Raw genomic sequence first — 17,331 nt, 5'->3', positions numbered from 1 at the left:
ACTCCCTGCGCCAACAGAAACCCCTAAATAAGCACTCCAACCCCAAAGTATGTTCAGCAGTCTCAGCTTTTGTAACTAGCTTCAGTCAGGGCCCTCCCCTCTCAGGCCAGATGGGAAAAGACCTGCGAGGCAGGGAGCAGGTCTTCCACGTCTCAATGCTGGTGACAAGACATGGGGTGAGGAGTAGAAATTGGAAGTCCTATTGTGCAAGTGCAATCCTGCTTCTTCAGCATTGTTATACAACCCTTTAAACAACTATTAGCATGATCTGGCAGTATAAAATTGCCCGTTTTTAATCAATAACAATTAATTAAATAATAATGGTTGCCTGATAGAAATCATCCAAAGTGTAGCAATCAGCAGAAGTTTCCCTAATGGGGTTTGTTGTTCCCTTGAAACTGTCCTATAAAGCAGGGAGACCTTCCAGATGATGTTGGACTACAACTCCCATCAGGCTTTGCTATTGGCTGCACTGGCTGGGGCCGATGGGAGATGAAGCTCAGCAACACCTGGAGGTTCCCCACCCATGTCATAGAGGGTGCAGGGCCTGCTATGCGGTTCACACGACTTTGTCCCGAGCGCATCACCTCTGTTCCTTTGCCCTTTGCCCAGCATCTGCCGCCTCCCTCTGCCTAATGGTAGGACTGGCCCTGATAGTTGGACATGTCTGTGTGTTGTGCAGGGCGACAGCCAAGCTAGCTGGACCTCAGCATTGCTCTTTGTTGATCTCAGGGCATGCCCTGGGATGTGCCCGACACTCCCCAGCGGTGTAAGATCAGCCATGCTATTGTCGTGGGACATTTGTCTGCCCTTACTGATTATTCTTTTGTGAGCCTAGCAGGAGAGCTTGAAAGACACTGTTGTAGGGAAATCAACTCCCCACAACCGCCTCCTCCCACCCCAAGACTCCTCCTGAGCAGGAGAACCAAAAAAACCCAAACGCTTTCATGCTCTGAGCAGCCACTGACAGTGATCATCTTCCCTTGAGGCTCTGTAAACATCCTTGTTAAACGTCAAGGATGCAACACAATTGTTCCTTTGTTTAGACTTTAAGCTTGCATCTCTCACCTCTTTTCTCCCACCACCCATCTGTGGTCTCTTCCTCTACTTCCCCCCTTCCTTTCATTATTATTTTTTTTGCTGCTTTGAATAGCTCACTTATAAGCAAGTTCCACTTTTGTCTCTGTAACTGTTTTGCCCCAGTGAGCTTCCCTTGCATAACTTCCTTTGGACTACTCAAAACGTAGTCCTTCCTTGCTAAGAGTTGGTTTTGCCTAGACATCGTGCTGTCATCCCTTGTCATGTGGCCAAGTCATTTGTGTCCAATAGCCCTGGTTTTAAGAAGGTTCTATGTGTGATTACATAATGAATTCTGTAACCAGGAAATCCAGATTTTGCACAAAGAAAAGCTAAGTTCTGTGCTCTGTGGGGATGGGGGAGAAATTTGATTTAGTTCGCCTCTAAAGATGAATCTATCAAATCCGCACTTTCTGAAGCAATATGAGAACCAAAACACAGCCATCCTTCAAAATTCTGCTTGTTTGAATTTCACAGTTCTCCAACCAACCATTGTTTACAAAAACGCATATATTCGGTAAAAGTATACCTACAGATGAATATATTAATGAAAATAAGATACAAAAACTCACTGTCTAAAGAAAAATTGCTTGCAGAAATACGTACATTAGTCAAAACTGCATAGAAAAGTGTTGATGAGGAGAAATTAGCACTAAAGCACTGGTAAGTTTTCACGAGGATTTTATAAACCACAATTTCTTGCAGAAATTTGGAGAACTAAATTTAAGATTGGGAAGAGTGAGTAACCGAGAGAACAAAAACTGACAGATCTTGCTATCCTTAGCGCTCACTATAAATTTAGGAAAATTGAGCATTTTTAAAAATGTTTTTTGCTTTTCTTCAGTTTTTACATCCAGAAAATCTGGGTTTTCTGTTACTGGGGAAAGGCAAGAAACTATTCAGAGCACTGAATCCCCGCCCCAAGATTTCCCCCAATGGAAATCTTACTTGGCTGCTTGGGTTCTTAGAATCTGGTAAGTGTCGCTCAGAAACTTTCCAGTAAATATTTGCAGCCACAAGGTCTAGATACTTGCTTTCACATAAAATGATAGCTGATATTCCGAAGCTGAATTCTGAATACAGTTTCATATTCTTTTCTCCCATGGAATTCCAGCAAATATCCAGCCCTGGGCACCGCTGTGTTTTACTATGTGCAAACAACAGCCCCTGTGTATGATCTTCTGTCACCCATCCCAGTTCTCTTCGTATGCAGACTGGTTCTTAAAACTTGTGCAACCTTGCCACTGTTTTGGTGTTGTTTGCTCCCTCTTATTTGACCTCAGCACTCCTAGATGACCTGTTATATGCTAATTGGGTTAAAGTCTAGTGTATCTCCAATGTAATTCTTTTGATATTGGCCAATTGGCATGTCTGCTAAAACACGGAGATCAGAAATGTGTCCTGTTTCTCTTCACTGGAGATTTTGTCCATTAAACGAGTTTAAACAAAACTCTTGACTTACCTTGTGTTGTTGTTGTTGTTTTTTAAAAGAAACAGGTTATTTATTTATTTTGCAACACATGGGTTTTAATGCCTCAGTTGGGAAAGTTTGTATCTTGCTGAGATTAGTGGAGTAGATCTGAAGCTGGGTATAGACACCAGGCTCTTTGCTGTATATTTGGACTTGAGCTTCATGTGGAACACCAAAACGTAAGATCTGGAGGGCACCAGTTTGGGAATGACTGGCCTACACTGATTTGGCAGCAGACCATCACGCTTTCAGGTAGGGTTCTCTCACAGCCCTCCCTGGGAGATGTTGGGGATAGAATCTGAGACCTTCTGCAGATTCTCTGCACTAAGCTGCAGGTTTTCCCTGTGCCCCAAACAATCAGGGATGAATGGGTCAGACTCCTCTTGGACAGAGCTGTAATAATGCCTGAGAATGGGTTAATTCACATTAACCATGAGCATGCACAATTGGACACAACAGGCTCCCTCTTCTGTGATGTTGGTACACTTCAATGGGTACACTTCAATGGGCTGAGAGTTTGTAGTGATTCTGCTGGAGCACTGAATAATGTAGAATGTGGTGTTTCTGCCAAGGCTTCAGTTTTCTCAAAAGGCGGGGGGGGGGGGGAGCAAAGTTTTTAGTCCTCTTGCATTGTGATAAGATGCAGCATGAGTAATGCTTATTAAAACCAGAGATACTAGAAATGTGATTTGAAATTAGGCCTCAAGAGGTTTGTCACCTGCTGCCCTGCATAGCTGCTCCTTACCTCCCGCTGATTGTTGTTGTTGTTGTTTAGTCGTTTAGTCATGTTGGACTCTTTGTGACCCCATGGACCAGAGCACGCCAGGCCCTCCTGTCTTCCACTGCCTCCCGCAGTTTGGTCAAACTCATGCTGGTAGCTTCGAGGACACTATCCAACCATCTCATCCTCTGTCATCCCCTTCTCCTTGTGCCCTCCATCTTTCCCAACATCAGGGTCTTTTCCAGGGAGTCTTCTCTTCTCATGAGGTGGCCAAAGTATTGGAGTCTCAGCTCCAGGATCTGTCCTTCCAGTGAGCACTCAGGGCTGATTTCCTTAAGAATGGAGAGGTTGATTAGCAAAACCCAAATACGCAAGTTGTGCTAATTTGCGGAAAACTGACTCAAATTGTAGTTTTTGCCCATTCCAAAACTGGAATATTTTTAGCTTGGAAAATAAACAGGATACACAGCTCTGGGTGTATTTACAGTCATACCTCGGGTTGAATGTGTTTCGGGATGAGTGTGTTCGAGTTGCGCTCCGCGGCAACCCGGAAGTAACGGAGCACGTTACTTCCAGGTTTTGCCGCTTGCGCATGCGCAGACGCTCAAAATGACGTCATGCGCATGCTCAGAAGTGCCGTCGCTGGTTACGTTTGCTTCTAGATGCGAACGGGGCTCTGGAACGGATCCCGTTTGCATCTAGAGGTACCACTGTATACCGAAGATGTGTACCGTTTTATACTAGTTTAGCTGTCATGGATTCCACTAGAGAATTCTGGGAAATGTAGTTTGGCAGGGGTGCTAAGAATTCCTATGGCTTCCATCCACCATGCTTGGGGCGTGTGAATGGTTATTAAATCTCGTTTAAATCAGTAATACAGATGCCTGCTAAAAAGAGGACAAGGTCCTGTTGTGTTGTGCCTTCTTCCAAAATTTGAAAAGGAAACATTTTGGGCATTGTCATGCAACCCTTCCTAAAAATAGCCTTAATATTTTGGATGGAATGCTTTCTTATTCACAGTGCTCTATTCCTTCCCATAAATCTCTGCATCCTGTTTCTGCAAGAAAAGAAAAAGATGATGTTACCAGAGCAAAGAATCTGTCTTGTTAAATGTACCAGGAGCAAATTGTTTGCGTAGTACGTCTGGCAGAGAGTGAAATGGGAGAATCGTATAACAATTGTATAACACAGCAATACTAATGCCATACATGGAGAAGTTTTATCAGATTCTGAAAACGTTTAAGGAACAGTTAATAACTGAGGTTTGCATGAGCTACGAGCTATCAAGGTAAGAGGCAACCAAGTATGGTTATGCTTTTGAAACTCTAAGGCGTCCCTGCGTTTGACAAATCTTTAAGAGGCTTGTTCAACTTAGTGTTTCTTAAGAAACCTATACAGATGCCCAAAGGATACTAGAGTGCTTTTTAAATACACGAGTTTAAAGTGATGCTGTTTTTTAAAATTACTTTTTCATTTCCGGTATTGAAGCATTGATAACTTTGAATGAAAAATAAAATTAGCTGGATTAAACAAGGAAGTGGGGTAGTGGAAATAGCAAAGAAGCTTAGCTATAGAAAAAGCAGAGGAAGTATTATCAGTCGATTATCAAACTCCACAATCGGGTAATAAACCCTGATCATTGGCCATGCTTGCTAGGGCTGATGGGAGATAAGGTTCAATTACATCTGGAGGGCCAAAGGTTTCCCATTTATTGGAACCAACCAAAAAATTATATTCTTAGTTGTTCTTTGGGCTAAACTTAGTGTGACACAGGAGATGCATGGAGTGCAATGGATGCTAGTAGGGGAATAGTAGAGCGGAAGGCAGGGAGGCCAGCAGCAGGGGGCGCCAGAGTAAATGGCTAGTGGAGCAAGAGCCTATGGTTGGTTGAGCCAAATGATTCTAGTTTATTCTCAATCTTCCTCCCTGAGTTCTGCAAGGGCAACATGGAGACCTGGCTGATAGTCAGGACCATCTCCTAGGCTGATTGTAGCCAGGTGAGGATGAGTTGGTGACAAACTGAGGTTGGTGGGGCTGTGGCTCACTTACCCATATGTATTAGCCTTCACTGATGGCAAGTTTTACTTAGTCTAATGAAGTAGTCGTGGATAGTAGGGAGACTGAATGTGATCAGAGCAATGTGTGTGTGTACTTAACCCTATATTCACACAGGGGAAAACTGTAGCTCAGAGTCCTGGCTCCTGCCCAAGAATAACAGCAGGTGCACTTTCTTGTAAGTAAAGAAGCCAGGCTTTATTCTAGCAATTTGACCGTGCAAACGCAGCAAAAGTAGGAGAGCAGGAATCAGTCCAGATGCCCTAAGGCTCCAGTGATGAGGCAAGGATCAAAACAACTTAGGAGAAGTGCTTCAAGGTTCCCCAATCACAGTTCAGGGACAAGGTCCAGGGATCAGGATTCCAGGATCTGCTATGAGAGGCTGCATGGCTGTTCCAACAACAGGTCCTGTCTACCCGCCAGGCAGTGTTAGAAACTGAGATACAAAAGTGAGGAGCTGAACGGCAGCTTAAACCGAGGTTATGGGAGCAACAATGGAATGTCTAGGCACACTTTTTTTATAACAAAAATACAAAGCTGAAAATGAATGAAGCACAGCTAAAATGTTTTGTTCATTTTTCACATGGTCTAGGCCTCATCTGAAGATTTCAAAAACAAAGCCACGCCTTCCCTGCATGCACCCTTAATATTCCCATTGAGGGTCCCTTCTGCAGTCTTCAGATAGTGGCTGGAAGTGGGGAGGCAGAAAAAGCTCCTCCTTTCCTTCTGCTCTGCGGACAAGTAAAGAAGGCTCCATAGTAGCTTACAGACAGTCAGTTAAAATGAAACAGTGGCTGTCCACAGGCTTATAATCTTAAAAACACAACACACAAGGGAAATGGAATAGGGGAGGAAGAGGAAAAATCAAGCTCAGTCGCCAATTCTTGAACAGTTGTTCTTACATGTACCAGCTTGCACTGTTCAGGGGTAGGAGCTGGTCTGCCATATCATAATTGATGGAGTAAATAAGGTCTGGTCCCCATCTCCCCTACTGATGCAATCTGATGGAAAGGCACAGTTTTTAATTTTGGGGTCTTGAGCCTAGAGTCGCAGTGTGCCATGGGGCAAATTATATGCTTATGCCCGGGGAAATTGGCTGTTGGGCAACAAAGAAAACTAATAATCAAATTTGTGACAGATTCCAAAACAGATGGAAATTGGATTTCATATGCTGGTCACTACAAAGCAGCTGGGGGGCGGGAGGATGAAACAAGTAGGGGGGGGGAAAACTTTATTAGACCAAGTTTCCATGTTGTGTAGAAATTTTTTTATATATAGTTAGGGTGGTAAACAGACCAGGGTGGTGGTAAGTGGAAATGGGTGTACTTGAAGCCATTAATTTTGCATCTTGCTGAGAACAAGAAATACAACAATGGTTGTTTCCCCATACCTGGGGACACAAAAACTTATTACCCAGTCGTGTCTAAGATCCTTAGACACAAGTTCCTTGATGGGCAGTGAAGAACTCTGGAGAATACAAGAGGTTGCACACTGTTTTGTGCGTGTGTTTTTTGTTGGCCTAATAAAAGTATTGCCTTTATAATGGATTTGAGAATATTTCTTACGGACCATGACTTTATTGTGTGACTCTGGAAGTATCAAATAATGTGCAGATATCTGCTGGAGGATGCTAACCTTGAGTCCTTCTAACAAGGGATAATGGGTGGAGGTGGCAGTGCCTTGGGCATTTGACACCTTCCTTTAGGGCTTTAAGTAGATTAAATCATTTCAGAGATCCTGATTTGATTAGGTTAGAGGTCAGGCAGAAAGAGGCAGCTGCATGTTCTGGAGATCCTGATGAGTTTCTCTCTCGCATTGATTCAGTATCAGTTGAGGTCAGCAAATAAACACACAACTATGTTGTCTTGTGTGCCTAAAGTTTTGCTTTGCATATTCTCCCAGGCAATGTGGACATTCTTTTAGTTGGGATACTAGGGGCATACTTTAAATGTTTCTTGTTAACCAGTGATAGGTCAGTTTTCTGATAAGTTAAGCAGATGGTGTGTGGGAAAAGTTGAAAGTGAAGTTCCTAATGGCAGCTATTGGCATGCTCCAGACCTCGGCCACAGACCTCGGTGTTCGCATATTTCAAGACCCCTGGTTTTGTCTCTGCTGTTTTTTTGCATCTAGCAACCCTGGAAGGAGAGGTACATTTGCATTGACAGGTGTAGCTGTCACATTCAAAGGCAGCTAGTTGAGTACTGTGACTTAGGTATGCATCTGTGTCAACTGTGATTGTCAATAATGACTTTAGGATTGTTCTCTTAAGAAGAAGAAGAGGAGTTTGGATTTGATATCCCGCTTTATCACTACCCAAAGGAGTCTCAAAGTGGCTAACATACTCCTTTCCCTTCCTCCCCCACAACAAACACTCTGTGAGGTGAGTGGGGCTGAGAGACTTCAGAGAAGTGTGACTGGCCCAAGGTCACCCAGCAGCTGCATGTGGAGGAGCGGGGAATTGAACCCGGTTCCCCAGATTACGAGTCCACTGCTCTTAACCACTACACCACCCTTAAGGGTGTAAATCTATTTCAGCATTTCGTTTCTTGAAAACCTTCAGATGATGTTTCTCTAATTTGTTCCACTGTGTTTGACTAAAAAAAACCCCCAACAGAAACATTTGCCATTGAGAAACTGAGTAAAATAACACCTTCAAAGTATTTTTAAGCATGACCATGAATGATCTTGGAAATAATGTATGAATTTTTAGGGTTTGTTCTTTTTTGAAAATATTGGACCGAATCTTGTGAAACCTTAACACATAAGCACAAGCTTTTATGTACTAGATTTCACTTCATCAAATGGATGTTATTTTTGTGATGTGGATGTTGGAAAATTATTCTGGTAATCATTTTTTCTTTTTCCTTTCCTTTCTTTTTCAGCGTTCTGGGTCATGAAACTTAATCCACAGCAAGCTCCGTTGTATGTGAGTAAAACTTCTTTACCTACTTTTTCCATCCATGTGGGTTATTGAAACTAAACTTCGATACTCTTTTTACCTAATAACCAAATGTCCTTTGAAAATCCATGCTACTGAGAAACAATTGCATTTGTTTGAAATTATAGTATTGTTGATGAGACGTTAAACTGGACTCGATTCCAAGATTTACTGAAAGCAGCATATAATTTAGAGTACAGTCATATCTTGGATCCCGAATGCCTTGCGAGTTGAACGTTTTGGCTCCTGAATGCCACAAACCTGGAAGTGAGTGTTCCAGTGTGCGAACGTTCTTTGGAACCCGAAAGTCTGACACGGCTTCTGATTGGCTGCAGGAGCTTCCTGCATCCAATTGGAAGCCGTGGCTTGGTTTCTGAACGTTTTGGAAGGATTGAACCTTGACACCTTCTGCATGTAAAGGAGATGTACTACCATTGTGCTCTGTTCCTCCTTCATGGCTGAGTGGGGATTTGAACTTTGGTTACTCAGGCCTAACCCCTGGGATTAGTGTAGGGTTGCCAAAGTCTGGAATTTCCTGGATATATCCGGAATACCGCAGTCATAAGCAGCGTCTGGGTGGAAATCGGGAAAATGTCCGTGAAAATCTGGACTTTTGGCAATGTATGGCAGTGTCGTTTTTGCCAATTTTCTTTAAAAGGGCCCAGAAATGTCTTTCTTTGCTATTTTGACAAAAAAGCTCAACAACTTTGGCAAAACATAAAAATTCTCTGTCTGGATTTTAACTGTTTTAAATATGGCAACCCTAATTAGTGTCCTGTTCCTAGTGGGGAAGGATGTTATGCTGGGCTCCTGGGAGCAGCTGCTGCCGCTTTCTTCCTCAAAGGTAAATTTGGGGGCTTTAGGGAAAGAGGAATCTGTTTGGCCACTGTGAGAACAGGATATTGGACCAGAAGGGTCACTTGTCTGTGCTTAGGTGAGCATGCTTGGTATTCCTGTGAGTGACCTTGAACCTTTAGCTAGTCTAATTGAGCACTTGCAGAACCTTAGCCTCCTTTTGGGGGGATGAACCATGTGATGCTTGAACACCTGTAGAGATCACAACTCCAGTCACCAAGCAAGCCAAAACTGTGGTGTGAAGTGTTGTGCTGTGAGATTTGCATTATCCTTTCCACCCGCTTGGAATTGGCTGTAGGGTATGTTGGAAGTGCAACAGCACATTCATTTTGGAGCTTAACAGTTCTGTTATCAATTAACCGGGGGGGGGGGGCAAGGTGTTGCTTAACAACCAGGAAGAGTGGCCTTATGCTTGTTGAGGTATCATGTGCCCTGATTGGCTATGTAGTTTTGAGGGAGTTTTTCCTCTCTATGTTTGGTTGAATGTCACCTCTCTGTTTATTTCTCCTCAGTGTTTTCGTTCAATTTTTTCAGCAAAGTGTTGCCAGGATTTCTTTTCTCTCTAGACTCTGTGTCTGCATTATTTAAGTAACTTTGCTAACATAGTGAAGGAAGGAAGATGGCCAGTAGTCAGGGACCTGCATTTGTTGGTAGAATGCCACCTTGTTTTATAGTGCTTAATAAAAAGAATTCTTTGCACGCTAGGTTTTTTAATAATAATAAAAAATACATGTATTACCTTGTGGCAAGGATGCAGCCTGCGGTTTTCCAGCTCTGTGTAAGCTGCTCAGACATCCTTTTCATGTGGCCCCTTATATTAAAATGTGGTCGCTGAGCACATTTTTGTTTACGCTTGGATTTCTGGACAATATCCCAGAATCCACCAAGCAGTCCTGGAGATCATATTTGGTACTTCCATTCAGGTGTTCATGCTTACTCATTTTCCTTAAAAAAAGAGACACCGACTGAGAGAATGGTGCAGTACTGAGTATGTGTGACTGAGAAAACAGGATGACATAATTTGAACAAGTGAACATTGCTTTGCAATACCTTTTTCCTGTGAAACATTTGGAAAAGACCTGCTATACACTATAAGAGACCTACATTGGCTCCCAGTACGTTTCCAAGCACAATTCAAAGTGTTGGTGCTGACCTTTAAAGCCCCAAACGGCCTCGGCCCAGTATACATGAATGAGTCTCCACCTCCTTGGTTCAGCCCGGACACCGAGGTCCAGCTTTGAGGGCCTTCTGGCGGTTCCTCCACTGCAAGAAGTGAAGCCAAAGGGAACCAGGCAGAGGGCCTTCTCGGTAGTAGCACCCTCCCATCAGATGTTTTAGAAAACATCTGAAGGCAGCCCTGTTTAGGGAAGTTTTTAATGTTCAAACTTTTATCGTGTTTTTAATATTCTGTTGGGAGCTGCCCAGAGTGACTGGGGAAACCTAGCCAGATGGGCAGGATATAAATAAATTATTATTATTATTATTATTATTATTATTATTATTTAAAGGGGTGCATGGAAGTGTTTCTCTGTGTTGGTGGGGAGCCATGATGGATTGTGGGAAGGGCATTTGAAGGAGGACGGAGGGTGGCTAATCATCAGATCGTCCTATGGTAAACACGAAGGGAAGTGGCTCTTAGGTTGCCTCTAGACTGTCAGTATTTTGCAGGAGGGATGGAAATACTTACCAGAACTTGATAGCTTTGTGTAATAAAAGTGAAACTAAGTGCTCTTATTGCCCTGGTACTTTTTGTGGTTAGAAAAGTAACAGGAAATGCACTGAAAACTGGGAAGAATGAATAATTAACAGGAAGACGTGCAAACACTGCAGAAAGTAGTTCAGGGGGAATGCTCATTGTCATATAACCGCTCCATAAAAAATTGGAACGTATTCTCAGTGAAGGCTGGGTATATAGTCTTAACATCCGTGAAAGGTTTGTGCGGCAAATTGGGATGAAAGCTCAGTAAACAGGTCTGTGGGAAGCCCCCCACCCGCAGCGCAACAGCTTTCAAACCTGGAATTGCCTGGAATAAGTGTGGACGTCAGTGGTGGCAACTCAATAAGCGAGCCCCGTTTGGAAGGCCAGCTTCCTTGAAAAGGCTTGTGGTGTAGTGGTTAAGAGCGGTAGTCTTGTAATCTGGGGAACCGGGTTCGCGTCTCCGCTCCTCCACATGCAGCTGCTGGGTGACCTTGGACTAGTCACACTTCTCTGAAGTCTCTCAGCCTCACTCACCTCACAGAGTGTTTGTTGTGGGGGAGGAAGGGAAAGGAGAATGTTAGCCGCTTTGAGACTCCTTCGGGTAGTGATAAAGCGGGATATCAAATCCAAACTCTTCTTCTTCTTGGCCATGGCTCTGGTAACATGGTGCTTCAGAGAAAGTGGCATGCTGGGGCTGTATGGGGGGGGGGGTGCTTGCAGTTTTTTGTGGGTTTGGTGCTGATTGCTTAGAGCCAACAGTTCTGGCTGTTGCCTGAACCAGAGTCTGTGTTACTCAGATGGCAATAATGCAGAAACATTGGTGGAGCCTAGCAGAAGCAACTAGTAAAGTGGAATGACGTGTCGGCGGTTCAGTGTAAATCACACCTAATGCTCCATTGTTGCATCAGTGACACCTTCCAGAATACACTTGCAAAAAAACAAAACAAAACAACCCCTCCGCCGCCAGTCTGAAGGGTTTGCTGCCTGTAAGTGAGTTTTGGAAGCTTTGTCTGAAATTAGCTGTTCCCTTCCATCCTTCTCCTCCATGTTCTTAAGTCTGTGTGGCATGTAAAATGCAAGCCTAGGTTGAGGGCTGGGCAGCGCCACCTGGCGCCCGTAGCAGAACATACACACCAAATTCAGATATTAGTTTCTGTCCCAAAGTTTCCCTTTCCTTTGTTAGTGCTAATGGGGACTCTGAAGAAACAAAAGAAGCTGGTTTCTCTCAGCTTTTGCAGAAGTGGCCCTCACATTGAAATACTAGTAAACCGCGTTTCTGTTTCGATCAAGACTCTGCTTTCAAAATAATCGCCATTGCTCTAGCTAAGGTTGCTGCAAACAGAAGGCACTGACTCTCTTACTCAATGTTTTAAAGTGATCCTAAACCAGCTTCGGATGAGCACTCTCCCTCTTTTGCTGCTTCCTAGAGCAAAGCATGGTTTGCTGGGACCTGCAACATAATGTTGTGTATATCCTTAGTCTCCAACAGGAGTGCTTCTTTACAGGTGTCACTCTGAGATGGGATTGGCTAACTTGTGACTCTCCAGTTGCTGTTGGACTCCAGATCCCATCAGCCCTAACCAGCATGGCCAGTGGTCATGAATGATGGGAGTTGTATTCCAGCAACATATGCAGGCCACCAGTTAGTCATCCCTGCTGGCAACGATTCTTCAGAGGCCCTCTGCATGATGCAAATCTCATTTGCAACCAAATAAATAGACACAGAAGTAGTACATTTCAAACAGCATTTTGGTTTTGACATGACACACTACAGAGGGTCTTGAATTTGAAGAACATCTGCCGGTGTTTCTTACCATCAACACAGGGTTGATAAGAAACTAAGATTTAGTTTTCTGTCTTGGAGCCTCTTCATATCCTTTAGAGCAGTGTTTCCCAACCTTGTGCCTCCAGCTGTTTTTGGACTACAATTCCCATCATCCCTTGCCACTGGTCTTGCTAGTCAGGGATGATGGGAGTTGTAGTTCAAAAACAGCTGGAGGCACAAGGTTGGGAAACACTGCTTTAGAGTCCTTGGGTGAGGACCCTCAGACCTGGGGACTGAATGAGCCTCCTCCCACCCACCCCCGGCCTCCATTTGGGACTTCTCCGCAGGCCACACCGCGATCTCCTTGGGTACTTTGGCCCGGAAGAAATGTGTCCTTAAACTGCGATAATGTCTGTTGTGTGTCTGGCTGGAGGGATAGCATGTAGGAATCTTCAGACTTTGTTATGGCTGACTTGCAGCCTGCTGCACAAAGGTAAACGCCACCTCTGTTGCTCCACCCCCCTTTTACCTCTGCACCCCCTGTGTGCAACTGGTGTAGCCCCCCCCCCCCAGATGACTGCTCATGAAGGGGGATGACCCCCAGGCTGACAAAGTTTTCCCCACCTTTGTGTTAGGGACTCAATCAAGGAAGCCTCTTATTCTTTCTCAAGTTTTCATATTTCTTTTCTAATCATAACTTAATGTTCCATGGCTTCTGGAGAGTGTCCTCACTGGGATTTTTTTTTTTGGTAGGGGCAGGGATGTTGCCCACTCCGTGTGTATTGATACTTCTGTATTCCTCAGGATTCACCTAATGTCCCTTCTAGCTTCTAGTAGCTTAGCTTTTTGTGCCAATCCTGTTGGCACACAGACTCTGTGTTTGCTATCAGAGGGGGCAATGATTTACTTACAAACTTAATTTAAAGAAGGTCCATGGATACGAAGAAAGCAGGCTTGCCTCCTGCTCCCAATCTCTCAGTTGCAGTCGGAAGAGCTAGTCTTACATTTGCACGGTGCTGCTCCTCATCTGTTGAGGAGTTAAGAGTTACATCTGCACTGACCCGTGAACTCGGTCTGAAATATTTGCCATTGGGATACTTCAGCAGCTGCTCAAAAAGCTGAAACGCACCAGCCGGCCCTGCTGTGTCTTTTGGCAAATGGCTTTAAGGGGATTAGGCGGAGAGTCGGCTAGCACTAGCTCTGCAATCTTGGCCTTGGACTTTGGATCTGGAAAATAATTCAAGGAGCAAGAATGTTAAGGGACGTGTTTTGAAGTTTTCATGGAAAACACTTTTATCCTGCAGAGAGATGGAGCCAGGGCTCTTCAGATTTTTACCCTAGTTGTGGTCTGCGGTTAAACAGTGGTACTATTTGTCAGCTCTTTAGGTGTTGAGGGTTCACCTGGATTTCTGGGTTTAACGTTCTAGTGGATCAATGTCCTTGTTGGCAGAAACTACTGCTCTGTAGGTATTCAGTAGGAAGGCTTTTAAGGCTGTTTTAACATATTGACCTGGTTCACATGTAACCCTAAACTATGGCTGAGCATTACATAGAATCATAGAGTTGCATGAACCTTGGGGCTTGCATGTTCCTCCCCCCTTCCGTGGTATGGCTACGTGATCAAATAGTTTTGCCTCTGTTTTTGACTAACACAATATGTGCAAATATGGACATACTATTGTTAGTCTTAACTATGGTTTTGGGCAGGGACGCGGGTGGCGCTGTGGGTTTACCACAGAGCCTAGGGCTTGCCTATCAGAAGGTCGACAGTTCGAATCCTTGCGATGGGGTGAGCTCCCATTGCTGGGTCCCAGCTCCTGCCAACCTAGCAGTTCGAAAGCACGAAGTGCAAGTAGATAAATAGGTACCACTCTGGCGGGAAGGTAAACGGTGTTTCCGTGCGCTGCTCTGGTTTCACCAGAAGCGGCTTAGTCATGCTGGCCACATGACCCGGAAGCTGTACACCGGCTCCCTCGGCCAATAAAGCGAGATGAGTGCCACAACCCCAGAGTCAGCCACGACTGGACCTAATGGTCAGGGGTCCCTTTACCTTTATGGTTTTGGGCAGTGGTTTTCAACCAGTGTGCTGTGGCACCCTAGGGTGCCTTGAATGATGGTCAGGGGTGCCGCGGGCAACAGTGGCCTCTGTCCCTCTTTCCTGCCCTCCCTCCTCTGATGCCCTCTTGTGTCTCTGCCTCCCAAAGACTTGCACAGCTGTTTGTTGCAGCAGCCCTGGCTATAAGCTCAGCAGGTGAATGGTGCCTCTGGGGCTAGCCAGGGGGTGCTGGTTGCCAGGAGCTGAGGTGGCCTCAGTAAGCAAGCAAGCAGGCCAGGGAGCCCAGCCAGCCAGTCCAGCCATTGCTGTTGGGAATGGGCAGACAAGTCCCAGAGCCCCGTGTGGCAGTGTGAGGAGGCACCTCTTTGAGGCAGGAGGGTGCAGCTCAGAGACCAGGGGTGGCAGCAGTGGATGCCCGGAGGACTCTTGAGAGGAGGCTGAGGGAATACAGTGGTACCTCAGCTTACATACGCTTCAGGTTACAGACTCCGGTAACCCAGAAATAGTGCTTCAGGTTAAGAACTTTGCTTCAGGATAAGAACAGAAATTGTGCTACGTCGGCGCGGCAGCAGCAGGAGGCCCCATTAGCTAAAGTGGTGCTTCAGGTTAAGAACAGTTTCAGGTTAAGAACGGACCTCTGGAACGAATTAAGTACTTAACCCAAGGTACCACTGTACTCCACAAGGTAGGGTGTTCGAGAAAGGGTGAGCTCTACAGGCAAGGGGTGACATAAATGGGCTCCTGAGCCCCACGGGGTGCCGCAGAAAGAATGTGGTTGGTCAAGGGAGCCGTGGACTTTAAAAGGTTGAAAACCTCTGGCTTAGGGCAAGAAACCAAGTTTTGATGATGGTTTATGATCCTTCCTTTGTTTCCCCTAAACCAGCTTCCCCCAAATGTTGTACAAATGTTTTTGTACTACAACTCCTATCAACCATAGCCAGAATGGCCATTGTTAACAGATTATGGGAGCTGTAGTCTAAAACATCAGGAGGGCACCAGGTTGGGGAAGACTATAACAAACCATAGGTAATACGAAACACAGTTCTCTGTCCAAATGAAACAAGAGACTGTAGTTAGCAGGAAAGAAGCTTCCAATTGTCTCATGGCTGCATTGGGGCAGGAGAGCAGGAAAGGGGGCCCTATTCTTTCTAAATGGCCCATTCCTGCTAATTGGTGCTTTAGCGTCACATCGAAACAGACATTGCGTGAAGCAAAATTTCATTTTCTCTACCTGGCTGCTGCTTACTCATCATATTCAAATATGTTTGTTAATGTGAACAGCATATACACCTAAAACTAGTATTCTCAAATGGCCCTGCTCTTAATATTTGGAACCCTGGAATCGTTATCAGTTTGCAAGCGATGTGGATTTTATTTTTTAAAAACGACACTGGAAATTTCAATATGAAATTGTAAAGCTTGGTAAAATTAAAATATCTCCATGTCTTCTTTATGTAGTGTTTCCCCCGCATGTTGTGAAAATACTTGCAGCAGATATATACTCTTCGTACACTCGGCAAGTAACTTGAAATGCCTCAACTCCAACAGGCAATTTTCCATTCCATTTATTTCTGGAATTTTTCCCTTGGAGGCATTTATCTGCTGAAGCCGGCATATGACATATGTCTCTTTCTCTGCGTGCTTGACCCAGGTCACTGTTTTTACTGGGGGCTAGTTTGTTGTTGTTGCACAAACAGGTATCTCTCGAGCTTCAGAGACAGGCTTACATTATGAACACCCATCACCTGCAGCTCTGCAAAGCCCATGTATTCCTAGGCAGTTTTCCAGGTGTTGTTCTCTGCAAAGACAAAAATTTGGGGCTGGGTGATGGAAGGGCCAGGCAACCTGTGTTGCTGCACAAACAGCTCCCATCATCCCCGATCATTGGCCATATTGATTTGGGATGGGGGTGGGGAGTCTGGAGAGCCACAGGTTCCTTAGTTTACATAGCTGGTCGCAAGGAACTCAGGATGACGTGGAGATCATTCCGCCACAGCGACAGAATATCTGCTTTGCCAATAGAAGTTCTCAAGGTCAATCCCCAGGTAGCAGACAATACGGGGAATGTGTCTGCAGTGGCGTAGCATGGGGGGTGCAGGGGGGGCCGGCCGCACCGGGCGCAACATCTGGAGGGGGGCGCGCTCGCACTTGCAGCTCTCTGCCCCTACCTGGTAGGGGCGCAAATTACTTGCCTTGCCCCGGGTGCTGACAACCCACGCTACGCCACTGTGTGTCTGAACATCTGGAGAGCGGCTGCCAGTCAGAGCATACAAGACTGGTCTCAGTGGGCTAATGGTATCATCTAGCTTCCTATGTTCTTATGCTCATAACAACCCTGAGAGGCAGATTCGTATGAGAGAGAGTGGCTGAGGAAAGGCGAGCCAGCGAAGTTCATGAGTGTGAGTTTGGGCCCAGATCTCTCCAGTTAAAGTCCAGCGAATAAAGACTAGAGGTCTTGGTATTAGCTCACGTGATTACGCCGGCGTGGCTGCCAAGCTTATTCTCCCCTATCCTCCACCCCACCCTGCAACCCTGGAGATCTGTCTTATTTCATCCATCATTACCCGGAAGATGATTTTTTTAAAGACTCCTTTCTTCGCCTTTTCCCATATGATTTGCGCATTTTTCCTGGCATCTTTCCATGTGGAGCAGGACAGGGGGAAGTATATCCTTTGGGTTGTAAGTTTGCAATTG

The 17,331-nt window shown here is 45.1% G+C and overlaps 1 protein-coding gene across 6 annotated transcripts in view; it reads left to right on the top strand.

Moving 5' to 3' along the window:
* AKAP13 (A-kinase anchoring protein 13) overlaps window positions 1-17,331 on the top strand; it is a 245,561-nt gene that overhangs the window by 68,300 nt on the left and 159,930 nt on the right. For all 6 annotated transcript variants that reach the window (XM_077918966.1, XM_077918969.1, XM_077918967.1 and 3 more), the window contains exon 3: window positions 8,207-8,250. In XM_077918966.1, coding sequence (XP_077775092.1) covers window positions 8,218-8,250 — 33 coding nt within the window. In that variant the 5' untranslated portion in view covers window positions 8,207-8,217. The remainder of the gene's footprint in view (window positions 1-8,206; window positions 8,251-17,331) is intronic.

This window comes from Podarcis muralis, chromosome 14 (genome assembly GCF_964188315.1).
Source record: "Podarcis muralis chromosome 14, rPodMur119.hap1.1, whole genome shotgun sequence".
NCBI classification, from domain to species: Eukaryota; Metazoa; Chordata; class Lepidosauria; order Squamata; family Lacertidae; genus Podarcis; species Podarcis muralis.
This window is presented reverse-complemented; position numbering and strand designations above follow the sequence as displayed.